The sequence below is a fragment of the Stegostoma tigrinum genome, unplaced genomic scaffold (assembly GCF_030684315.1).
Source record: "Stegostoma tigrinum isolate sSteTig4 unplaced genomic scaffold, sSteTig4.hap1 scaffold_63, whole genome shotgun sequence".
Taxonomy (NCBI): domain Eukaryota; kingdom Metazoa; phylum Chordata; class Chondrichthyes; order Orectolobiformes; family Stegostomatidae; genus Stegostoma; species Stegostoma tigrinum.
Genome location: NW_026728568.1, coordinates 200326 through 226531, shown reverse-complemented (window position 1 = coordinate 226531; position 26206 = coordinate 200326). Strand labels below are relative to the sequence as shown.

Genomic DNA, 26206 nt, shown 5'->3' with positions numbered 1-26206 from the left:
TTAGGGAAATGGGATGCAGTGACTGACTGAAATGGGAGGGAGTGACTGAACGAAGTGGGAGGCATTGACTGACTGAAAAGGGAGGCAGTGACTGACTGAAATGGGAGGCAGTGACTGACTGAAATGGGAGGCAGTGACTGAGTGAAATGGGAGGCAGTGACTGAGTGAAATGGGATGCAGTGACTGAGGGAAAGGAGATGCAGTGAATGTGGGAAATGGGATGCCGTGACTTACGGAAATGGGATGCAGTGACTTAGGGAAATGGGATGCAGTGACTTACGGAAATGGGATGCAGTGACTTAGGGAAATGGGATGCAGTGACTTACTGAAATGGGAGGGAGTGACTGAACGAAGTGGGAGGCATTGACTGACTGAAATGGGAGGCAGTGACTGAGTGAAATGGGAGGCAGTGACTGAGTGAAATGGGATGCAGTGACTGAGTGAAATGGGATGCAGTGACTGAGTGAAATGGGATGCTGTGACTGAGTGTAATGGGATGCAGTGACTGAGTGTAATGGGATGCAGTGACCGAGTGAAATGGGATGCAGTCACTGAGAGAAATGGGCTGCTGTGACTGATGGAAATTGGATGCTGTGACTGAGGGTAATGTGATGCAGTGATTGAGGGTAATGGGATGCAGTGACTGAGTGAAATGGGATGCAGTGACTGAGTGAAATGGGATGTAGTGACTGAGTGAAATAGGATGTAGTGACTGAGTGAAATTGGAAGCTGTGACTGAGGGTCATGGGAAGCTGTGACTGAGGGTCATGGGAAGCAGTGATTGAGGGTCATAGGATGCAGTGAGTGAGGGTCATGGGATGCAGTGACTGAAGGAAATGCGATGCGGTGACTGAGTGAAATGGGATGCGGTGACTGAGGAAATGGAATGCGGTGTCTGTAGGGAATAGGGTGCGGTGACTGAGGGAAATGGATGCACTGTCTCAGTTGAAGAGGATTCAATGTCTCCTTTAAATAGGATGCTGTGACTGAGTCAAATGGGATGCCGTGACTGAGTGAAATGGGATGCAATGGCTGAGTGAAAAGAGATGCATTGGCTGAGTGAAATGGGATGCAGTGGCTGAGTGAAATGGGATGCAGTGGCTGAGTGAAATGTGATTTCTGTGACTGAGGCTAATGGGATGCAGTGAATGTGGGAAATGGGATGCAGTGACTGAGGAAAATGGGAAGCAGAGGCTGAGTGAAATGTGATTTCTGTGACTGAGGCTAATGGGATGCAGTGAATGTGGGAAATGGGATGCAGCGACTGAGGGAAATGGGAAGCAGTGACTAACTGAAATGAGAGGGAGTGACTGAAATGGGAGGGAGTGACTGACTGAAATGGGAGGGAGTGACTGACTGAAATGGGAGGGAGTGACTGACTGAAATGGGAGTCAGTGACTGAGTGAAGTGGGAGTCAGTGACTGAGTGAAGTGGGAGTCAGTGACTGAGTGAAGTGGGAGTCAGTGACTGAGTGGAACGGGATGCAGTGACTGAGTGGAACGGGATGCAGTGACTGAGTGAAACGGGATGCAGTGACTGAGTGAAACGGGATGCAGTGACTGAGGGTAATCTGATGCAGTGACTGAGGGTAATCTGATGCAGTGACTGAGGGTAATGGGATGCAGTGACTGAGTGACGTAGGAGGCAGTGACTGAGTGAAATGGGATGCAGTGACTGAGTGAAATGGGAAGCTGTGACTGATGGAAATTGGATGCTGTGAGTGAGGGTCATGGGATGCGGTGACTGATGGAAATGGGATGTGGTGACTGAGGGGAATGGATGCACTGTGTCAGCTGAATAGGATTCACTGTCTCCGTTAAATAGGATGTAGTGACTGAGTCAAATGGGATGCCGTGGCTGAATGAAATGGGATGCAGTGGCTGAGTGAAATGGGATGCAGTGGCTGAGTGAAATGGGATGCAGTGACAGAGGGAAATGGGATGCCGTGACTGAGTGAAATTGAATGCAGTGACTGAGGGTCATGGGATGCAGTGAGTGAGGGTAATGGCACGCACTGACTGAGTGAACTGGGACGCAGTGACTGAGGGAAATGGGGTGCAGTGACTGAGTGTAATGGGATGCAGTGACTGAGTGATGTAGGAGGCAGTGACTGAGTAAAATGGGATGCAGTGACTGAGTGAAATGGGATGCAGTGACTGATAGAAAGGGGATGCAGTGACTGAGGGTAATGGGATGCAGTGACTGAGGGTAATGGGATGAAGTGACTGAGGGCAATGGGATGCAGTGAGTGAGGGTCATGGGAAGCGGTGACTGAGGGAAATGGTATGCGGTGACTGTGGGGAATAGGGTGCAGTGAATAAGGGAAATGGATGCACTGTCTCAGTTAAATGGGATGCAGTGACTGAGTGAAATGGGATGCTCTGACTGAGTGAAATGGGATGCTCTGACTGAGTGAAATGGAATGTAGTGACTGCGTGAAATGGGATGCCGTGACTGCGTGAAATAGGTTGCAGTCACTGCGTGAAATAGGATGCAGTGACTGAGTGAAATGGGATGCAGTGACTGAGTGAAATGAAATGCAGTGACTGAGGGAAAGGAGATGCAGTGACTGTGTGAAATGCGATGCAGTGACTGTGTGAAATGCGATGCAGTGACTGTGTGAAATGCGATGCAGTGACTGAGTGAAATGCGATGCAGTGACTGATGGAAATGGGATGCCTTGACTGTGTGAAATGTTATGCAGTGACTGTGGGAAAGGAGATGTAGTAACTTGGGGAATGGAGATGCAGTGACTGTTGGAAATGGGATGCAGTGATTGAGTGAAATGGGATTCAGTGACTGATGGAAATTGAGTGCAGTAACTGATGGAAATTGAATGCAGTGACTGCGTGAAATGGGATGCAGTGACTGCGTGAAATGGGATGCAGTGACTGCGGGAAATGGGATGCAGTGACTGAATGAAATGGGATGCAGTGAATGAGTGAAGTGAGATGCAGTGACTCATGGAAATTGAATGCAGTGACAGAGTGAAATGAGCTGCAGTGACTGTGTCAAGTGCGATGCAGTGTGTCATGGAAATGGGATGCAGTGAATGAGTGAAGTGAGATGCAGTGACTCATGGAAATTGGATGCAGTGACTGTGTGAAATTGGATGCAGTGAGTGAGGGAAATGGGATGCGGTGACAGAGTGAAATGGGATGCAGTGACAGAGTGAAATGCGATGCAGTGACAGATTGGAATGCGATGCAATCACTAAGTGTAATGCCATGCAGTGACTGAGTGGAATGCGTTGCAGTGTCTGAGTGAAATGCGATGCAGTGTCTGAGTGAAATGCGATGCAGTGTCTGAGTGAAATGCGATGCAGTGACTGTGTGAAATGCGATGCAGTGTCTGAGTGAAATGCGATGCAGTGACTGTGTGAAATGCGATGCAGTGACTGTGAAATGCGATGCAGTGACTGATGGAAATGGGATGCCGTGACTGTGTGAAATGTTATGCAGTGACTGTGGGAAAGGAGATGCAGTAACTCGGGGAATGGAGATGCAGTGACTGTTGGAAATGGGATGCAGTGACTGAGTGAAATGGGATTCAGTGACTGAGTGAAAAGGGAGGCAGTGACTGATGGAAATGGGATGCAGTGACTGAGTGAAATGGGATGCAGTGACTGATGGAAATTGAATGCAGTAACTGATGGAAATTGAATGCAGTGACTGAGTGAAATGGGATGCAGTGACTGAGTGAAATGGGATGCAGTGACTGAGTGAAATGGGATTCACTGACTGAGGGAAATGGGATTCACTGACTGAGGGAAATGGGATGCAGTGACTCTGGAAATGGGATGCAGTACCTGACGGATATTGGATGCAGCGTCCGTGAGAAATGGGATGCAGTGACTGAGTGAAATGGGATGCAGTGACCAAGGGAAATGATGTGCAGTGACTCGGGGAAAGGAGATGCAGTGACTGTTGGAAATGGGATGGAGTGACTGAGGTAAATGTAATGCAGTGACTGAGTGAAATTCGACGCAGTGACTGAGGGAAGTGGGATGCAGTGACTGACTGAAATGGGATGCAGTGACTGAGCGAAATGGGATGCAGTGACCAATGGAGTTGGAGTGCAGTGACCACATCAGATTTGATACTGGGTCATGAGCCCGGCCAGGTGTTAGATTTCGAAGTTGGTGATCACCTTGGTGATAGCGATCAGAATTCTGTTATGTTTACTTTAGTGATGGAAAGGGATAGGTGTACACCACTGGGCAAGAGTTATATCTGGGTGAAAAGCAATTACGATGAGATTTGGCAAGATTTAGAGAGCATAGGATGGGGAAGGAAACTGCAGGGGATGGGCACAGTAGAAATGTGGAGCTTATTCAATGAAAAGCTCCTGTGCTTTCTAGATAAGTATGTACCTGTCAGGCAGGGAGGAAGCTGTAGAGCACGGAAGCCATGGTTTACGAAGGAAGTGGAATCTCTGGTCAAGAGGAAGCAGAAGGCTTCTGTTACTATAAGATGTGAATGCTCAGTTGGGGTGGTTGAAGGTTACAAGGTAGCCAGGAAAGACCGAAAGAGAGATCTCAGAAGAGCCAGGAGGAGACATGAGAAGTTGTTGGCGGACAGGATCAGGGTAAACCGTAAACTTTTCTGTCGGTATTTAAGGAATACAAGAATGACAAAAGTAAGATTAGGCCCAATTAAGGATAGTAGTGGTAAGTTGTGTGTGGAGTCAGATGAGATAGGGGAAGCGCTAAATGAATATTTTTCAACAGTATTCACTCTAGAAAACGACAATGTTGTCGAGGAGAATGCAGAGATACAGGCTACTGGGCTAGGTGGGATTGAGGTTCACAAGGAAGAGGTATTTGAAATCCTACAGAGGGTGAAGATAGCTATGACCCCTGGGCCGGATGGGATTTATCCTCGGATCCTCGGGGAATCCGGGGAGGAGATTGCCGAGCCTTTGGCATTGATCTTTAACTCATCATTGTCTGCAGGAATAGTGCCAGATGACTGGAGGATAGCAATTGTGGTTCTCCTGTTCAAGAAGGGGAGTAGAGACAACCCTGGTAATTATCGGCCAGTGAGCCTTACCTCAGTTGTTGGTAAAGTGTTGGAAAAGGTTCTAAGGGATAGGATTTACAATCATCTAGAAAAGAATAAATTGATTAGGGATAGTCAGCACAGTTTTGTGAAGGGTAGGTCGTGCCTCACAAACCTTATTGAGTTCTTTGAGAAGGTGATCAAACAGGTAGATGAGAGTAAACTGGTTGATGTGGAGTATATGGATTTCAGCAAGGCATTCGATAAGGTTCCCCATAACAGACTATTGTACAAAATGCAGAGGAATGGAATTGTGGGAGATACAGCAGCTTGGATCAGAAATTGGCCTGCTGAAAGAAGACAGAGGGTGGTAGTTGATGGGAAACGTTCATCCTGGAGACCAGTTACTGGTGTTGTACCGCAAGGGTCGGTGTTGGGTCCACTGCTGTTTGTCATTTTTATAAATGACCTGGATGAGGGCGTAGAAGGATGAGTTAGTAAATTTGCAGACGACACTAAGATAGGTGGAGTTGTGGATAGTGACAAAGGATTGGTTGCAGAGAGACATAGATAAGCTGCAGAGCTGGGCTGAGAGGTGGCAAATGGAGTTTAATGCAGACAAGTGTGAGGTGATGCACTTCGGCAGGAGTAACCAGAAGGCAAAGTACAGGGCTAATGGTAAGATTCTTAGTAGTATAGATGAGCAGAGAGATCTCGGTGTCCATGAACACAGATCCTTGAAAGTTGCCACCCAGGTTGACAGGGCTGTTAAGAAGGCCTACAGTGTTTTAGCTTTGATTAATAGAGGGATCGAGTTCTGGAACCGAGAGGTTATGGTGAAGCTGTACAAAACTCTGGTGCGGCCGCACTTGGAGTATTGTATACAGTTCTGGTCACCGCATTATAAGAAGGATGTGGAAGCTTTGGAAAGGGTGCAGAGGAGATTTACGAGGATGTTGCCTGGTATGGAGGGAAGGTCTTACGAGGAAAGGCTGAGGGACTTGAGGGTGTTTTCATTAGAGAGAAGAAGGTTGAGAGGTGACTTAATTGAAACATATAAAATAATCAGAGGGTGAGATAGGGTGGATAGGAAGAGCCTTTTTCTTAGGGTGGTGACAGTGAGCATGAGGGGTCATGGCTTTAAATTGAGGGGTGAAAGATACAGGACAGATGTCAGAGGTAGTTTCTTTACTCAGAGAGTAGTAAGGGATTGGAACGCTTTGCCTGCAATGGTAGTAGATTCACCAACTTTCGGTACATTTAAGTGGTCATTGGACAAGCATATGGACGTACATGGAACAGTGCAGGTTAGATGGGCTTGAGTTCGGCATGACAGGTCGGCACAAGATCGAGGGCCGAAGGGCCTGTACTGTGCTGTAATGTTCTATGTTCTATGTTCTATGGCTAGCTCTCCCTGTGCTCCGTGTGATTTAACTTCCCTACTGGACCTCTGTGAGGAACCTTCTTGAACGCCTTACTGAAGCCCATATACGTCCATGTTTCTGCCTTAATCAATGCTCTTCATTACTACTTTAAAAAACTCATTCAAATTACATGAGTTATGATTTCCTGTGCACGTGTCCTTGGATCCCATGGACTGTTTCCTGTTCTAACAGTCTTCAAATGGGGGATCTTGTCAAAAGCTTTGCTGAAGCCCAAGTAGACTGTATCAAATGCATTGCCCTCATCCACACACCTAGTTAGCTCTTCAGTCATAGATTCATAGAGTCATACAGCACAGAATCAGGACCTTCAGCCCCAATCATCTGTACTGACCAGGTGTCCCAAACTTAACCGGTCTCATTTGCCTGCGTTTGGTATCCATCTAAACCTTTCCTCATTGTGTACCTGTCCAAATGTCTTTTAAATACAGTAATATTATCTGCCTCTACCACGTCTGTTGGCAGCTCATTGCATTCACGCACCACCCTCTGTGTGGGACAAGTTGCCTCTCGGGTCACTTTTAAATCTTTCCCCTTTCACATTTGAACCTCCTCCCTTCTAGCTTTGGACTCCCCGACCTTGGTTATTCCCCTTATCAATGCCCATCATGATTTTTTACACCTCTGGAAAGTCACCCCTTCGTCTCCGATACACCAGGGAAAAAGTCCGAGCCTATCCACCACTCCTCGTAAACCCTCCAGTCCCGGCAATGACCTTTTGTAATTATTTTTGCACTCTGTATAGTTTAACAGCATTCTTCCTACGGCAGGGTAACCAGAATTCACTGAAGTATTATGACATAGAACATTACAGCGCAGTACAGGCCCTTCAGCCCTCGATGTTGCGCCGACCTGTGAATCCAACCTGAAGCCCATCTAACCGACACTATTCCATTACCATCCATATATTTAGCAATGTTCATTTAAATGCCCTTAAACTTGGCAATCTACTCCTGTTGCAGGCAGGGCATTCCGCACCCATACTACTCTCTGAATAAAGAAACTCCCTCTGACATGTGTCCCATATCTATCTCACCTCAATTTAAACCTTTCTCCACTCGTGCTCGCCATCACCATCGAGGAAAAAGGCTGTCGCTGTCCACCCTATCTAATCCTCTGATTATCTTGTATGTCTCCATTCAATTGCCTCTTCACCTTCTTTTGACAAAAACAGCCTCAAGTCTCGAAGCTTTTCCTCATAAGACCTTCCTTCCACACCAGACAAGATCCTAAGAAACCCCCTCCAAATCCTTCGATAATGTGGCGATCAGAACTGTACGCAATACTCCAAGCGCGGCTGCACCAGTGTTTTGTACAGCTGCAACATGACCTCATGGCTCCGAAACTCAATCTCTGTACCAATAAAACCTAACACGTCGTACGCCTTTTGAACAAGCCTATCAATCTGCGTGGCAATTTTCAGGGATCTACACACATGGACACCGAGATCTCTCTGCTCATCCACACCACCAAGATTCTGGGCAGCACGGTGGCTCAGTGGTTCGCATTGCAGCCTCGGGCAATCGTCTGTGCGAAGTTTGCACGTTCTCCCCGTGTCTGCTTGCATTTCCTCCGGGTCCTCCGGTAAAGGCGGATAAGGGAGAGGAGGGGAATATGTGTCTGGTGGCGGCATCCTGCTGGTGGTGGTGGAAATGGTGCCTGATGTTTGTATGGATGTGGGCATGTGGGTTGATAGGTAAGGTCAAGTGGAAGCTTATTGTTGTCTTGGGAGGGAAGAGAAAAGGTGAGGGCAAAAGTGCGGGAGCTGGGTTGGACACAGTTGAGGGCCTTGTTGACCGCGGAGCCGGGGAATCCTCAGTTGAGGAAGAAGGTGGACATTTTGGAGGCTCCCTTGTTGATGTTGGCCTCATGAGAACATATTCGATGGAGATGGAGGAAGTGAGAGAAGAGGTTGGAGTCTTTACAGAAAGTGGGGTGTGAGGATATATAGACCAGGTAGCTGTGAGAGTCAGAGAGTTTGTAATGGATATTAGTGCGAAGCCTACCCCCAGGAATGGAAGCAGAAATGTTGAGGAAGGGAAGGGTGGAGTCAGAGATAGAGCAGGTGAAAGTGAGGGCAGGATGGAAATTGGAGGCGTAGTTGATGAAGTTTTCCAATTTCAGACAAGAGAGAGAAGCAGTCGGATGATATCATTGATGTATCGGAGAAAGTGTTGTGGGTGGGAATGTTCCACGTACCCCGTGAAGAGACAGGTATAACTCGGGCCCATGCAGGTGCCCAGAGCTGCTCCTCTTACCCGAAGAAAATGAGAGGAGTTAAAAAAGAAGTTGTTGAGGGTGAGGATGAGGTTGACCAAGTGGAGGAGGGTGGTGGTGGGAGGGGAATGTTCAGCTCTTTGCTCCAGGAAGAAGAGGACAGCCCGAAGAACCTCCCGGTGGGGAATGGATGTGTAAAGGAATTACACGTTCATGGTAAAGAGAACGCAGCTGGAACCGGCAAACTGATGTTTTTAAACCTGCATAAGATGTCAGAGTATTTCTGGATGTACGTGGGCAGGGCTTGGACCAGGGGACAGAAGATTGAGTCAAGGTCGGAAGAGATGAGTTCTGTGGGGCAGGAACAGGCTGAAACAATGGATCTGCCAGGACACTCTCATTTGTGGATTTTTAGGGGGCGTAGGAGCAACCTGTGGGGAGCTGTGGCCTTTCAGCTTGGAAACAGAGGGGGAAGATCACCGGATAGACCAAGATCAGTTACTGTAGTAGATACAATGGCCCGGTGCGGTCATGGTCCAGGAGAAGTTGGAGGAAGTATCTGAGAGCTGGCGCTCAGCCTCTGCAAGGTAGACTTCAGCTCACCAGACCACAGCAGCAGCACCTTATCGGCAGGCTTAATAACAAAGTCAGGGTGAGATATGAGTGCGTGGAGGGCAGTCAGTTGGGCAGGACGTAGGTTGGGTTTGGTGCGGGGAACAGAGAAATTGAGGTGATATCACATCGACAGTTCTCAATGAACAGATTGAGTGCACCTGCATCCCCACCTTAACAATTCTGCACTGAGGGGGGCCATTAACTGTATATTTTTCCATTATAGTTGATTTCCCAAAGTGGAGCATCTCACATTTAATGGATTAAAATCCACTTGCCGTTTCTGCAACTGATCTGTATCCTTTTATGACGTCTACACTCATCACGATTCTACCAATCATTCTATTGTCTGCAAACTTGCTAACCCATCCATCTATATTTTCACCTCAGTCATTTTGTATAGACCACAAACGGCAGAGGTCCCAGCACAGATCCCTGCGGAACACCAATCCTCCTGGATCTACAGCCTGAAAAGCACCTTTCCACCACTTGCCTCTGTCTTCTCTGGGCAAGCCAGTTGTGAATCCAAGCATCCAAGCCACCATGGACTCGGTGCATCTTAATTTTCTGGATGATTCGACCATGAGGCACCTTGTTGAAAGTATTGCTGAAATCCATGAAAACAATATCCACTGCTCTACCTTCATTGATCACATTCGTCACCTCCTCAAAAAATTCAGTCAAGTTAGTAAGACGTGACCTGCCCTGCACAAAGCCATGCTGACTGTCCCTAATTAGGCCATGCTGTTTCAAATACAGATAAATACAATCCCTAAGAATTCTCTCCAATAGCTTCCCAATGAACGATGAGAAACTCGCTAGTCGAGTTTCCTGGATTGACCCTATTTCCCTTCTTGAACAGAAGAAGAACATTTAGCAACTTGCTAATCCTCCAGTACCCCTCCAGTGGCTACCAAGGATACAAAGATCTTGCTGAATGCCCCGACAATCTCCTCTCTCACCTCGCTCAAAAACCTTGAGTAGATACCACTGGGTCCTGAGGACTTATCCACCTTAATGCTCTTTCTTGATTTCAAAATGCTGTTATCATTTTCGCATGCTCCACACAAATCCCACTATCCTCCATACCCTTCGCCTGAGTGAATAGTGATGCACAGTACTCATTTAGGATCTTGCCCACATCCTCTGCTTCCAAACACAAGTTCCCTCCTTTATCCTGAATGGTCGTACCTTCTTGCTATTTATCCCCTTGTTTTAGATGTATGCACAGAATGCCTTGGGATTTCCTTCAACCCTCCTTGCCAAGGTCATTTCATAGCCTTTCTTTTTCTGCTTTCTTTATGTCGGCCCTGTTCGATTTTAGCTTCGTAAACCTGACATATTTTTGTTTTTCCCTTTTGACGAACTTCACAACCTCCCCAATTATCCAAGGGTCTTTTACCTTGCCATCCTTGTCCTTCCTCCTTCCTGATCCTAAACTCATAAGCAGGCCTTTAAACAATTCCCATATGGCAAATGTGACAGCTCCTCCCAATTAACACACCCCAGCTCCTACCTAAAATTGATATAATTTACTCTTCCCCCAAGGTCCTGACTTATCCTTCTTCATAGCAATCTTAAAATTGAAGGAGTTGTGATCACTATTTCCAAAATGCTTTCCCACCCTTCTCACCAGTTACCTGACCAGGACAAAGTCCAGTATGGCCCATCTTCTATCCACACACTGTGTCAAGAAACTCTCTTGGATAGTCTTAACAAATTCAGCCTCATTTAAACTCTTGTTGTAAGGGAGTCCCTGTCAATACCGGGGAGGTTAAATTCACTGACTGTGACAACTCTGAGTTATTGCATCGTTTCAAAAGCTGCCTACATATTTGTTCCTCAGTGTGTCAGTGGCAACAGGGGAGCAGGCTATTAGTTTAATCTGATCAGAGTGATTGTGTCTATCTTATTTTTCAATGCTACCTCTGTTGCCTCAGTGGGCAAGCCCTCCAGAATGTCCTTTCGAGGTGCAGATGTAACATTTCCCACAGGTTAGGAGTGCACCTCCTTCTTTTATCTTCCCCTCTATCTTGTCTGAAGCAATGAAACCCTGGAACATTGAGCAGCCAGTCCTGTCTCTGTCTCAACCAAGCCTCTGTAATGGCCTCAACATCAGAGTCCCATGTACTGATCCAGGCTCTAAGCTCATCTGCCTTACCTATAATACTCCTTGCACTGAAATAAACATATTTCAGCTTGTTCGTGCCATCATGTTCATGTACCTGTCTCTGACTGCCATTCTTTTCTGATTTATTGGTCCCAGCATGTACCTGCCATCAATTCATCTACTTGCTGACCTGCTGCTCTGGTTCCCAGCTGCCTGCCAGTCTTTAAATCCTCCCAAGTAGCACTAGCAAACCTCCCTGTGAGGGTATTTGTTCCCGTTCAGTTTAGGTGCAACCCATCCCTCTTAGACAGGTCACCCCTTGCCCAAGAAGCGGTCGCAATTATCCATGAACCTGAAAGCCTGCCCCCAGTACCAGCTCCTTAACCAATGCATTCATCTCTCACCTATCTTTCTCTGACTTAACTCACTAACATGTGGCACTCGTGGCAACCCATAAATTATTACCCTCTAGGTCCTGCCTTTCAGCCTCTTTGCTAACTCCTTGTACACAGTCCGGAGGATCACATCCCTCTTTCTACCTACGTCATTGGTACCAATGTGCAGAATGGCCTCTGGCTGCTCACCCTCCCCGTTAAGAATTTGTTGCAACCACTCAGAGATTTCCTTGACCTTGGCACCAGGGAGGCAACACACAGCCCTGGTATCTCAAATGTGGCTACAGAAACTATGCCCCCAACGAATGAGTCTCCAACCACGATCACTCACTTGGATTTACCTGACCCTGTCCCACAGCAGGGCGGTTTGTACAACGGACCTGGCTACTGCTGATTATATAACCGTTCCAGTTTGGTTTTAGATCAGTGTTAACCTTGATGAAGTGGATAGCCAAGCACCTCAGTGGTCTACAGTACAGGAGAAATAAATTCTGAAGCTCACGGATTCTGTGACAGTCAAAGACAAGCACTGAATTGTTCTAACCTCATTTCCAACACCTGGTCCATAGCCTTGCATGGCTTGGATAACACTTGCACATTTAAAAAAAATGTAAGGATGATGGTAAGGACATGGAATTTTGTGATATGGTCATATTCTCTCTTGTTGGAGCTGATTGCTGCTTAGCACTTGTATGGTGCAAATGTTACTTATCCTTTGTCAGGCCAAGCCTGATAATTGTCCAAGTCTCACTGTATTTTCTCATCGTTGACTTCACTGTTGGAAAAGTCATGAATTCTGCTGGACACCTGGACAATATTCAATGAACATTCATGTCTCCACTTTGGTTCAAGTGAAGACATGACTTCAACCAGTGCAGGTATCCAGTGAATGCCACTGACTCAACTTCCTATAACTCTGCTGAACACCACATTCAATCAGAAGTTGCCTTGGTGGAAATGACAGATTGCAGTTTCCTTCCTTTTCAAGCTCAGGATCTCTGATCATATTTGTGGTAAATCCTGAATGAGGTTGCGAGAAGTGTGGCATGACGAAAAGTGAACTGAGCCTCAGTGTGCAACTATTTGACAGCACTGTCATCCAGATGTTGCATTACTTTGCTGATGATTGAGAATACATTGAGGTCAGAATTGGTCAGGACAATTTGTCTGCCGATTGCGTGATAGGTCATCTTTCTCTGAAATGTGAGTGTTGCAAGTGTTTAAAAATGTACTGGAAAACATTTACTGTTGGTGTGGTGACGTTGGGGCACATTGTTCCAATACAGTTTGTGGGATGCTGCCAGGTGCCATGGCATTTACAGTATCCAGAACATTCAGTCTTGTCATTGCGTGAAATAATTTGAATTGCGTGTAAGTTGAGATCTGTGATGCCTCCTCAGGATGAGCGCAAGAAGATCATCCAGACTGATGCTATGAATCGTTTCATCTGCTCCTTCACCTTTTGCTCATAACATCTTGTAGTAACTCCATGTAGCCTGATGAGAAACTAAAGCTCATCTTGATTCATTTGCATTCGAAGGTGCCTATTTTTCCCAAACAAAAGGACCCATCACTGAGCGGGAAGTATGGAGAATGTTATAGACATCAGTGGTGAGATAATGCTGGATCTTGACCAGCAAAACCATTGTTGTGTTGTTGAAATGCAAACAAAAATCTATATGATGTAAACTTTATTCTCAGCTAATCCCTTTCTCAAATGACAGATTGTGATGTTGGTAACTGGAAAGCCTCCATTGTTGGAGGACGAGAAGCCGTATCTAATTGAAGCAGCACGGGCTTTTGCGATGACTGTGGAAACCACTGCTTATGCCTTGCTTCAAGCATTGTCAAGGAATGATTTTGACTATGCAACACCGATTGTGAGGTGGCTAACGATGCAACAGAACTATGGTGGTGGATTTCACTCGACGCAGGTAAATGCTTGAGATCACAACAACAGGCATTCAGATATTTCCATTGATCATGTTACTAACTGGTGGTTGTTGCTGTTTGCAATCAAACTGGACACTGCATTTTCATCTGCAGGTTTGGTGCATTGGCACAAATTCCAGTTCTTGAATGGTGTTAATCCTTGGTTAAATTCTTACATGCACTTTGCCTGTGCATCAGTTTTCCTTTAGGCATTGTCCTTGAAAACTATCTCTTTCTGCAAACCTTCACTTACTTGTCATAGGATCATTGAGGGACAGCATAATAGAGTGCCGTGGCAATGGAACAGACCCTTCAGCAAATTGTATGTGCCCTCACAAGATGCAAGTCCCTTACTATTCTAATCACATTTCCCAGCACTCGACCCAGAGCCTTGTATGCCTTGGTATCGCAAATGACCAATCAAAAACTTGTTAAGTGTTATCATGGTTTCTGCCTCTACCACCCACACAGTCGGTGCGTTCCACATTCTCACCACAGTTTGGGTGCAAAAACAAGTCAGTTTCCTCGAGAGATAGTAGGAACTTGCCAATTCTGGAGAATCTGAGAGAACAAGGAGTAGAACTGGATGAACACAGCGGGCCGAGCAGCATCAGAGAAGCAAGAAAGCTGACGTTTCGGGTCGACACCCTTCTTCAAATATGGTTGGGGGAGAAGGGGATTCTGAAAAAAATAGGGAGAAGTGGGGAGGCAGATAGAAGATTGGTAAAGGAGAAGTTAGGTGAACTGTCCTGTGCTGTCCACTCACTGTCCCCTGCTCCAGAATCATAGAATAAGAGAATACTTCAGAATTAGACCATCAGGCCATGAGACATAGGAGTGGAGGTAAGGCCATTCGGCCCATCAAGTCCACTCCGCCATTTAAATCATGGCTGATGGGCATTTCAACACCACTTCCCTGCACTCTCCGCGTAGCCCTTGATTCCTTTTGAGATCAAGAATTTGTCGATCTCTGCCTTGAAGGCGTCCAACATCCCGGCCTCCACTGCACTCTGCGGCAATGAATTCCACAAGCCCACCACTTTCTGCCTGAAGAAATGTCGTCTGATTTCAGTTTTAAATTGACCCCCTCGAATTTTAAGTCTGTGCCCACGGGTCCTCGTCTCCCCTCCTAACGGAAACAACCTCCTAGCGTCCACCTCTTCTAAACCATACATTATCTTGGAAGTTTTTATTAGTTCTCCCCTCAACCTTCAAAACTGTAGTGAGTACAATCCCAGGATCCTTAGCCATTCATCATAGGTTAAGCCTACCATTCCAGGGATCATCCGTGTGAATTGGACAAGCACTTCATTCCATTGTGTCTGTAACCACTGAAGCCACACTAAGTTCACATTCGGCTCATGTTTTAGCAATAGGCCCGTTGCCTTGAATGTTATTTCATTTTAAGTGCTGTACCAACCCTTTTTCTTTAATGTGAAAAGATTATCCACCACCTCAACTAAAGTCCCAGACAATGAATTCCAAACACCCAGCACCTTCTGGGTGTCTTTTCTTTCCTGAAATTCCTTCCCCCTGGCCCCCCGACCTCCCACCCCATGAATGGTCGTTCTGCTTCCCTCGCCTAGACCCATCAGAATGCAGACCATTTTTTCAGGACCTTCTTCAACCTTCTCTCTTCGGAAGAAAACAAGCCAACCTTATCCAGATAAAACAGTGATGCTGCCTGGCCTGCAGTGTTCCTCCAGCTCCACGCTGTGTTATCTCAGACTCCAGCATTGACAGTTCTTGTTATCTCAAACTTATCCAGACTCTCCATCGAGTTAAAATGCTTCACCCCCTCAGAACATCCTGATGAATGTCCTCCACACATGCTCAAATGCAATCACCTCTTTTCGATAATGAAGAGACCATTAGAACATAGAACATTACAGCGCAGTACAGGCCGTTCGGCCCTCGATGTTGTGCCGACCCGTCATACCGATCTGAAGCCCATCTGACCTACACTATTCCATGTACGTCCATATGCTTATCCAATGACGACTTAAATGTACCGAAAGTTGGCGAATCTACTACCGTTGCAGGCAAAGCGTTCCATTCCCTGACTACTCTCTGAGTAAAGAAACCACCTCTGACATCTGTCCTATGTCTTTCACCCCTCAATTTAAAGCTATTCTTTCACCCTTCAATTTAAAGCGAGAGCAGAACTGCACTCAGTCCTTCAGCTGGGGCCTAACCAAACTCCTGCACAGCTCTTCAGCCATTTGCTTTCCTAACTGTCCCTTTAAGCTGCCATGCCATGTTCAGCAATCTGTGCACAAGCACCCCAAGATAACACCATTGCTCTGACCTTCCTGGTGTCCTGGCATCCATTGAAAGATTCCTTGCCATGTTAGTTCTTCCAAATTGCATTACCATACACTTATCAGTGTTAACACTCCATCTACCACTGACCTGCCCATTTGACCAATGTATAACTTTGGATTGAACTTGCTGTATTTTCCTGGACCCCACGAGCTTTTACCTTCTTTGCCAGGCTCCCATGTGAGACCCTGTCCAAGTCTTTGCTGAAATCTGTTTTCACTGCATCAATTCCCATCTACACACTCCGTCACCTCTTTGAAAGGATCATCTAGGTTTGTGAGGCATGACCTCCCTCTGACAAAGCTATGCTGACCGTTGCTGATCAAACCCCGCTTCTTTCCAAGGAAATTAAGCCTGCCGTTCAGAATATTCTCCAATATTTTCCTATCTACTGATGTGATACTCTCCAGACTGTAATACTCTGCTTTATGTTTGTCATGCATTTTGATAAGCGGAACTATGTTACTTGTTCTCCAGGTAATTCTTCTGATTTTAAATTCACCGGATCACCTTACATGTCCCCAGTCTCTGTTAATTCTGCTCAGGAATTGTGTGCCGAAATGCTCCTTCTCACATGTAAAAGGTGATGTGAATTTCTTGTTTAACACCTGACAATTGCTGTCCAGTTCAAACCATACATTTGCCTCTTCATCCCTCATGAGACCTGGTTTTCCCTGGATTTTCTCTTTCGCTCTGAGACACTTGTAGAAGATTTTGAGATTCTCCCTGATCCTAATCCTGGTCACCAGCGTTCTGTTGCCCTCTATTTGTTCTCTTAATTGCTATGACAAGATCCCCCTGCACACCATACATCATCATCATGGTGGTTTCTCGCGGATGACAGTCTCCCACTCTCAGGCTGAATCTCCGGGTGGCTGTCCAGACCGATGCAGCTACCGTAGGCTCTGTTGCACTTGGGGCAGAAGGCGGTCTTGGGAAGGGGTGAGGGGGTTGTTGATGTAGCTGCATGGCTTCCGCTGCTTCCAAATCAAGCCTCGAGGTGTTGATGCCTTCCCAGGTACTCCTCAGGCGTCGGACCGTCTTCGGCCGGTGATTCTCGGTGTCTGCAGGAATGTTGCACTTCACCGTTGAGGCCTTGAGTTTATCACTGAGTGCTTCCTCTGCACATCTGGGTCTCGCCTGCTGTTTTGAAGCTGGGATTAGAACATGCGGGGAGTCTCGTGTCAGTCATACAGATGAAGTGTCCAGCCCATTGTGGCTGATCGAGGATGGTCAGTGCCTCAGTGCTGGGGATGTTGGCCTGGTTGACATTAGTGTGTCTACAGGGACTCTGTTGATTTATTCCCTTGATAACTGTTATACACCTCCCTTTTCCTTCTTATCTGATCCAAGAACAAAGAAAATTACAGCCCAGGAACAGGCCCTTCGACCCTCGAATCCTACGCCAATCGAGATCCTCTGTCTAAACCTGTCGTCTATTCTGTCAGGGTCTTTGCTCCCTGCCCATCCATGTACCTGTCCAGGTACATCTCAAAAGACCCTATCGTGTCTGCGTCTTCAAGCTCTGCTGGCAACGCATTCCAGGCACCCACCACCCTCTTCCTCAGGAACTTCCCTTGCATATCTCCTTGAAACTTTCCTCCTCTCGGTTTGAACTCATGACCCCTTGTAATTGAGTCAATAACTCTGGGGGAAAAAGCTTCTTGCTATCCACCTTGTCTGTATCCCTCATGATTTTGTAGCCCTCAATCAGGTTCCCCCCTCAATCTCCGTCTTTCTCATGAAAATAATCCGAATCTACTCAACCTCTCTTCATAGCTAGCACCCTCCATACCAGGCAACATCCTGGTTAACCTCCTCTGCACCCTCTCCAAAGCATCCACATTCTTTTGGTAATGAGGCGGCCAGAACTGGACGGAGTACTCCAAGTGTGGCCGAACCAAAGTCTTATACAACTGCAAAATGACCTGCCAACACTTGTACTCGATACCCCGTCCGATGAAGGAAAGCACACCATATGCCTTCTTAACCACTCTGTTGACCTGCATTGCCAACTTCATGGAACAATGGACCTGAACACCCAGATCTCCCTGAACATAAATTTTCAGGGAGAGGGGGAAGGCAGATTGAAGATGGACAGAGGGGAAGATAGGTGCAGAGGAGACAGACGAGCAATAAGGAAGGAGAGGAGCAAATATGAAGGAAGGCTAGCTAGTCATATTAGAAATCACAGTGAAAGCTTCTTTCAATACATAAGAAACAAACATGAGGCAAAAGTAGACACTGGGCCGCTCCAAATTGATGCTGGAAGGCTAGTGATGGGAGATAAGGAAGTAGCTGAAGGACTTAATAAGTACTTTGTGTCAGTCTTCACAGTGGAAGACATGAGTAGTATGCCAACAATTAGGGAGAGTCAGGGGGCAAAGTTGAGTATGGTAGGCATTAGAAAAGAGCAAGTGCTGGAAAAGCTAAAAAGTCTAAAAATTGCTAAATCTCCTGGCCCCGATGGGCTACATTGTAGAGTTCTGAGGAAGGTGGCTGAGGAAATAGCAGAGGCTTTGGATGTGATCTTTCAAAAGTCCCAGATGATTAGAAAATTGCTGTTGTAACCCCCTTGTTTAAGAAAGGATCAAGGCAAAAGATGGAAAATTACAGGCCAATTAACCTGACCTCGGTAGTTGATAAAATTCTTGAATCATTGTCAAGGATGAGATTTTGAAATTCCTGGAAGTGCAGGGTCAGATTAGAACAAGTCAGCATGGATTTAGTAAGGGGAGGTCGTGCCTGCCAAACCTGTTAGAATTCTTTGAAGAGGTAACAAGTATGTTAGACCGGGGAAACCCAGTAAATGTTGTCTATCTAGACTTCCAAAAGGCCTTTCATAAGTGTCTCACAGGAGGCTGCTGAGCAAGGTGAGGGCCCATGGTGTTTGAGATGAGCTACTGGCTTGGATTGAGGATTGGCTGTCTGATAGAAGGCAGAGAGTTGGGATAAAAGGCTGTTTTTCGGAATGGCAACCAGTGACGATTGGTGTCGCAGGTTTCGGTGTCGGGGCCGCAGCTGTTCACCTTACGTATTGATGATCTGGATGAAGGGACTGGGGTCATTCTGGCGAAGTTTTCCGATGATACGAAGATAGGTGGACAGGCAGGTAGTACTGAGGAGGTGGAGGGGCGGCAGAAAGAGTTAGACAGTTTAGGAGAGTGGTCCAGGAAATGACTGATGAAATTCAATGTGAGTAAATGTGGGGTTTTGCACTTTGGTAAGAAGAATACAGGCATGGACTATTTTCTAAATGGTGAGAAAATTCGTAAAGCTCAAGTACAAAGGAATCTAGAAGTGTTGGCCCAGGATTCTCTAAAGGTTAACTTGCAGGTAGAGTCCGTAATTAAGAAAGTGAATGTAATGTTGTCCTTTATCGCAAGAGGGTTGGAATATAAAAGCAGCGATGTGCTTCTGAGGCTTTATAAAGCTCTAGTTAAGCTCCATTTAGAATACCGTGTCCAATTTTGAGCCCCACAGCTCAGAAAGGACATACTAGCCCTGGAGCGTGTCCAGCGGAGATTCACACGGAATATCCCTGAAGTGGTAGGTTTGACATACGATGAACGGCTAAGGATCCTGGGATTGTACTCATCAGAGTTTCGAAGGGTGAGGGGAGATCTAATAGAAACTTACAACATAATGTCTGCCTTGGAAGGGGTGGACGCTAGGAAGTTGTTTCCGTGAGGCCGAGAGACGAGGACCCATGGGCACAGCCTTAAAATTAGAGGGGGTAAATTTCAAATGGAAATGAGATGACATTTGTAAAGCCAGAGAGTGGCGGGCTTGTGGAAATCATTGCCACGGAGTGCAGTCGGGGCCAGGACGTTGGATGCCTTCAAGGCAGAGATTGACAAATTCTTGATCTCACGAGGAATCAAGGGCAACGGGGAGAGTTCAGGGAAGTGGAGTTGAAATGCCCCTGAGCCATGATTTAAATGGTGGAGTGGACTTGATGGGCCGAATGGCCCTACTTCCACTCCGATGTCTTCTGGCCTTAAGTAAAAGGGGCGGACATGAAGCCAGTAGAGGTGAGTGTGGGTGTGGAGGTAGGGAGGGGATAGGTCAGTCTGGGGAGGACGGACAGGTCAAGGGGGCGGGAAGAGGTTAGTCGGTAGGGAATGGGGGTTTGGCTTGAGCTGGGAGGAAGGGAATCGGTAAGAGGAAGAACAGATTAGGGGACGAGCTGGGCTGGTTTTGGGATGCAGTGGTGGAAGGGGAGATTTTGGAGCTTGTGAAATCCACGTTGATACCATTGGTCTGCAGAGCTCCCAAGGCTCAGTTAAGGAAGGACAATAAACACTGGTCAGTCAGTCATACATCCAGCAAAAAAAGTTTATTTTTTTCAAAAAATAGGATGCATCTGTTAATCAAGTGGCAAAGCATTATCGAGTTTTGAGAAGATTTGTAGCTCAGGGTTGAGGTTCTGGATGTAAGATTGCTCACTGAGCTGGAAGGTTAGTTTGCAGACGTTTCGGCACCATTCCAGGTAAAATCATCAGTGAGCATCCGGAGTTAGGTCCCGCCTTCTCTTTAAGTGTTCCGGTTTCCTTGGGTTGGTGATGTCATTTCCGGTTCCTTTTCTCAGAGGATGGGAGATGGATTTGGCGCCAACGTGTTCTCCCGAGTGTAGTCTGTGTGTGGCATGAACTGCCAGAGGAGTGACAGAGGCTGTTATACTCACAGTATTTAGAAGTCACCTGCAGGGACACATGAATAGGAAGGGGCTGGAGGGATATGGGCTACAGGCTGGCAAACAGAACTAGTCAGTTACGGTATCTGGTCGGCCTGGAGGAGTTGGACTGAAGAGTCTGTTTCCCTGCTGTACAACTCGACGACTCTGTCTCTCTCTCTCCCATTTTCTCCAAACCCACCCCCCGCCACACACACACAATCTCTGTCTCTCCATCTCTCTGTGTGTGCCTCACTCTATGTCTCTGTCTCTCTCTGTCGTCTTGTCTCTGCCACCTCGCTGTGCACTTCTGTCTCTCTCCTCTCTCCGCTTTCACTCTGTCTCTTTGGTCTCTGTGTGCGCCCCTCTCTATCTCTCGTCTTGTATCTGGCTCCGTCTGTGTGTGCTCCTGCCGTTCTCTCTCCCCTGTCTCCTTGTCTCTCCGTCTCTCCCTGTGAACCTCTCTCTGTCCCCTCTCCCCCGCCCCTCTGTCTCTCTCTTCCTCTCTATCCGAGCCTCTCCACCCGCTCAGCAGGGAGCGTTGTGAGTTTTTTGAACGAAGTTTAAAAATCTCTATTTAAACCCAACCCATCCGCAATCAGACTGCATTTCTAATCCCCTCTCTCTCTCACTCACACACACACACACACACACACACAGAGAGTCTGTCTCTTTCTCCCTCTCAGTCAATCCCCTTCCTCTCCTGTTCCGACTCACGCCTTCCCCCACCCTCCCTCGGCGACGAGTCCGCTGTCTGGATCCCTTTTCCCGGGTGGGTTCTGAGGACCCAGCTGTTCGGCAACGGGGATCATCGCACCACGCTCCCGTACCCCTACAACCTCCTGTTCTCCAGCGGCCTCCAGCATGACCACCGGGCTGGGAGCAGGCATCCGGGCTGCTGGAGCGCTCGCTGCTCAGTGGCTCGGCCCTGTGCCGGGAGCGGGGATCCGAGGGGGGAGAAGGCCTCTTCGCCCGGCGCCTGAGCACAGCTGCCTGGCACTGAGCCCGCGCTCCCCGAGCACCCGGCCGCAGGTCCGCGACGCCTTCCGTAGCTGAGCAGCCGACAACTATCTCCTACTGCAAGGTAAGCTGGGGGTGGTGGTTTGGGGTGAAGGGAGGGTTGGGGACATGAGCACGGTCCCTGTTTCACATCCTGCGCCGCTCCTATCCCAAAGCGAGGGGTTGGGAATGGATGTTTTGGGGGTGAGAATTCCCCTCCCCGGGTGAGGGGAAGGCTGGGGACATTGGGAGGGTGTCTATTATCCAGCCTTGCGCGGGTTTCCGTAGCCGACCAGCCTGCAGCTCTCGTACTACATGGTAAAGGGAAGGAGGCGGATGGGATGGGGTCGGGGTTGGAGGATTGCCGTCCTGGAAGTGATTGGACATGGGGAGAGTCACTATTGTACAGCCCAGTGACTGAGTGGCCTACAGCTACTGCAAAAATGTCGGATTAGGAGAGGGGTGTTGTAGGGAGGTTTGGGGTCACGGGCAGCGCCGCTTTCTGCAGCCGAACAGCCATCGCCACAAGATTGGATGGGAGGGGGTGTTTTAGGAGCGAAGGGATGCCACCTCCCCCTGCCGCTGTGGGAAGTAGGATCTTTATCGCACAGCCCTCCGTAGTCGAATAGCACCCCGGCGACAAGGTGAGAAGACAGGAGGGGCTCCCGGGGATGAGGGAAGGACACAACCACTGTCAGTATAAGGTTAGGGGGTGATCATACCCCTTCCTGGGGCTGAGGGGAGCTCCTGATGCCCTGCGCCAAGCGAACAGCCAAGATGGAGCCGCAGCTCTCCGACCTCAAGGGGACCCTGTCTCAGAGGCTGGAGCATTTCTAGCTGGAGCTCTGAGGGAAAGGGTCATCGCACCCAAAACGCTACCTCGGGACTTTTTCTTCACAGATGCTGAGCATTTCCAGCAACTTGTGTTTGCATTTCCACCCGGAGGTGGGTTTGTGGAGAGACACCATGGGACGGGAATGGGTGTGGGGTTTGATGGGGCAGTCACAGAGACTGTCGAGAGAGAGAGAGGCAACCCCTGCGTCAGGGTTTGGAAAATCTCCGGCATTTCTTCATTTCTCTCTCAGCCGAAGGCGCTGCGTGCTTTGGTTTCCTTTGCTCTTGTACTCTCTCCCCCTGTGAATAAAGCCAGAGTGAGTTTGTGGGCGGAGAGAGAGAGAGAAGGGACAGAAAGATGGAAATAAGGGAACATGACAAGGGAGTGAAATTAGAGCCAGCAGAGGTGAGAGAGGGGGAGAGAATCAGAGGGAGGGAGGAAGAGCAAGAAAACACAAACAAAGGAGAATGGGGGGTAACAAGGTGTTGATGTGGATGAACACAGCAGGACAAGCAGCATCAGAGGCTCAGGGAAGCTGATGTCAGAGATGATGGGAACTGCAGATGCTGGAGAATCCAAGATAATAAAATGTGAGGCTGGATGAACACAGCAGACCAAGCAGCATCTCAGGAGCACAAAAGCTGACGTTTCGGGCCTAGACCCTTCATCAGAGAGGGGGACGGGGTGAGGGTTCTGGAATAAATAGGGAGAGAGGGGGAGGCGGACCGAAGATGGAGAGAAAAGAAGATAGGTGGAGAGAGTATAGGTTGGGAGGTAGGGAGGGGATAGGTCAGTCCCGGGAAGACGGACAGGTCAAGGAGGTGGGATAAGGTTAGTAGATAGATGGGGGTGCGGCTTGGGGTGGGAGGAAGGGATGGGTGAGAGGAAGAACAGGTTCGGGAGGCAGAGACAGGTTGGACTGGTTTTGGGATGCAGTGGGTGGAGGGGAAGAGCTGGGCTGGTTGTGTGGTGCAGTGGGGGGAGGGGAAGAACTGGGCTGGTTTAGGGATGCGGTGGGGGAAGGGGAGATTTTGAAACTGGTGAAGTCCGCATTGATACCATTAGGCTGCAGGGTTCCCAGGCGGAATATGAGTTGCTGTTCCTGCAACCTTCGGGTGGCTGGTATCATTGTGGCACTGCAGGAGGCCCATGATGGACATGTCATCTAAAGAATGGGAGGGGGAGTGGAAATGGTTTGCGACTGGGAGGTGCAGTTGTTTGTTGCGAACTGAGCGGAGGTGTTCTGCAAAGCGGTCCCCAAGCCTCCGCTTGGTTTCCCCAATGTAGAGGAAGCCACACCGGGTACAGTGGATGCAGTATACCACATTGGCAGATGTGCAGGTGAACCTCTGCTTAATGTGGAATGTCATCTTGGGGCCTGGGATAGGGGTGAGGGAGGTGGTGTGGGGGCAAGTGTAGCATTTCCTGCGGTTGCAGGGGAAGGTGCCGGGTGTGGTGGGGTTGGAGGGCAGTGTGGAGCGAACAAGGGAGTCATGGAGAGAGTGGTCTCTCCGGAAGGCAGACAGGGGTGGGGATGGAAAAATGTCTTGGGTGGCGGGGTCGGATTGTAGATGGCGGAAGTGTTGGAGGATGATGCGTTGTATCCGGAGGTTGGTGGGGTGGTGTGTGAGAACGAGGGGTATCCTCTTTGGGCGGTTGTGGCGGGGGCGGGGTGTGAGGGATGTGTTGCGGGAAATACGGGAGACGCGGTCACGGGCGTTCTCGATCACTGTGGGGGGAAAGTTGCGCTCCTTGAAGAACTTGGACATCTGGGATGTGCGGGAGTGGAATGTCTTATTGTGGGAGCAGATGCGGCGGAGGCGGAGGAATTGGGAATATGGGATGGAATTTTTGCAGGAGGGTGGGTGGGAGGAGGTGTATTCTAGGTAGCTGTGGGAGTCGGTGGGCTTGAAATGGACATCAGTTACAAGCTGGTTGCCTGAGATGGAGACTGAGAGGTCCAGGAAGGTGAGGGATGTGCTGGAGATGGCCCAGGTGAACTGAAGGTTGGGGTGGAAGGTGTTGGTGAAGTGGATGAACTGTTCGAGCTCCTCTGGGGAGCAAGAGGCGGCGCCGATACAGTCATCAGTGTACCGGAGGAAGAGGTGGGGTTTGGGTCCTGTGTAGGTGCGGAAGAGGGACTGTTCCACGTAACCTACAAAGAGGCAGGCATAGCTGGGGCCCATGCGGCTGCCCATGGCCACCCCCTTAGTCTGTAGGAAGTGGGAGGAGTCAAAAGAGAAGTTGTTGAGGGTGAGGACGAGTTCGGCTAGGCCGATGAGGGTGTCGGGGGATGGGGACTGGTCGGGCCTGCGGGACAGGAAGAAGCGGAGGGCCTGGAGGCCATCTGCATGCAGAATGCAGGTGTATAGGGACTGGACGTCCATGGTGAAGATGAGGTGTTGGGGGCCAGGGAATTTGACATCCTGGAGGAGGTGGAGGGCGTGGGTGGTGTCACGGACGTAGGTAGGGAGTTCCTGGACCAAAGGGGAGAAAATGGAGTCCAGATAGGTGGAGATGAGTTCGGTGGGGCAGGAACAGGCTGAGACGATGGGTCGACCAGGGCAGGCAGGTTTGTGGATTTTGGGAAGGAGATAGAAACGGGCCATGCGGGGTTGGGGAACAATGAGGTTGGAGGCTGTGGGTGGGAGGTCCCCAGAGGTGATGAGGTCATGAATGGTATTGGAGATGATGGTTTGGTGCTCGGGTGTGGGGTCATGAGCGAGGGGGCAGTAGGAGGTGGTGTCGGAGCGTTGGCGTCCGACCTCGTCGATGTAGAGGTCAGTGCGCCATACTACCACTACGCCACCGTTGTCTGCGGGTTTGATGGTGAGGTTGGGGTTGGAGCGGAGGGCTGCCCGTTCTTCAGGGGAGATGTTGGAGTGGGTGAGAGGGGTGAAGAGATTGAGGCGGTTAATGTCTCGACGGCAGTTGGAGATGAAGAGGTCGAGGGAGGTTAGGAGGCCTGGGGGTGGTGTCCAGGAGGAGGACTTGTGTTGGAAGAGGGTGAAGGGGTCAGTGGAGGGAGTTTTAGGCTCCCGGTTGAAGAAGTAGGCGTGGATGCGAAGATGGCGGAAAAACTGCTCTATGTCCAATCGTGACTGGTATTGGTTGATTTGTGGTTGTACGGGGACAAAGGTGAGCCCCTTCCTGAGGACTGACCGTTCGTCCTCAGTCAGTGGGAGGTCTGGGGAGACGGTGAACATGTGGCAGGGCTCAGTGTGGCTGTCTCCTCTGGGGTTGCTGGCTGTGGAGGCTGTGGGCGGAGCGATGAGGTCGTCGGCCATGGGCGGGGTTCCGTCGGCCGTGGGCGGGGTTCCGTCGGCGGTTGGTGTATCGGGGGAGGCGGCAGCAGCTGCGGTGAGGGTGGTGTGTGAGGTGTTGTACCTGGAAGTGGAGGTGGTGAGTGCAGCAGCGGTTCCGGAAGTGGTGTCGCCGGCGGAGGCGGATGTGACGTCATCGGTGGGGTCTCCGGCCGTGTCTTCATGGTCAATGGCGGCGGGGCAGGTACAGACTCGGGATTTGGGAGGCGCAGGAATCCTCTTGTGGGTGGCAGGGGCCCGTGAGTTGGTTGTACTTACGATTTTTGGTGTCCAGTAAAGCTGAGTGGAACTGGGTGTTCAGTCTGTGGAACCTGCGGCGGATAAAAAACAGCAGGGGTCCTTTG

The 26206-nt window shown here is 48.9% G+C and overlaps 2 protein-coding genes across 9 annotated transcripts in view; both read left to right on the top strand.

The window, feature by feature from the left end:
• The first annotated feature begins 12346 nt into the window (after positions 1 to 12346).
• LOC132209044 (complement C3 alpha chain-like) lies at positions 12347 to 13730 on the top strand. The gene is made up of 2 exons (XM_059644259.1): positions 12347 to 12398; positions 13501 to 13730. The coding sequence occupies exons 1-2, from the start codon at positions 12393 to 12395 to the stop codon at positions 13720 to 13722; spliced, it is 228 nt and encodes a 75-aa protein (XP_059500242.1). The 5' UTR covers positions 12347 to 12392; the 3' UTR covers positions 13723 to 13730.
• Positions 13731 to 25841: 12111 nt separating this feature from the next.
• LOC132209041 (dystrophin-related protein 2-like) overlaps positions 25842 to 26206 on the top strand; it is a 156928-nt gene continuing 156563 nt past the window's right edge. For 2 of the 8 annotated variants that reach the window (XR_009445114.1, XR_009445113.1), the window contains exon 1: positions 25842 to 26046. Coding sequence is in view for 1 of the 8 variants with exons in the window: in XM_059644251.1 (XP_059500234.1) it covers positions 26025 to 26046 (22 nt within the window). In the remaining 7 variants the exon portion in view is untranslated. The remainder of the gene's footprint in view (positions 26047 to 26206) is intronic. The other 6 variants (XR_009445116.1, XR_009445111.1, XM_059644251.1 and 3 more) reach the window with 5 other exon arrangements.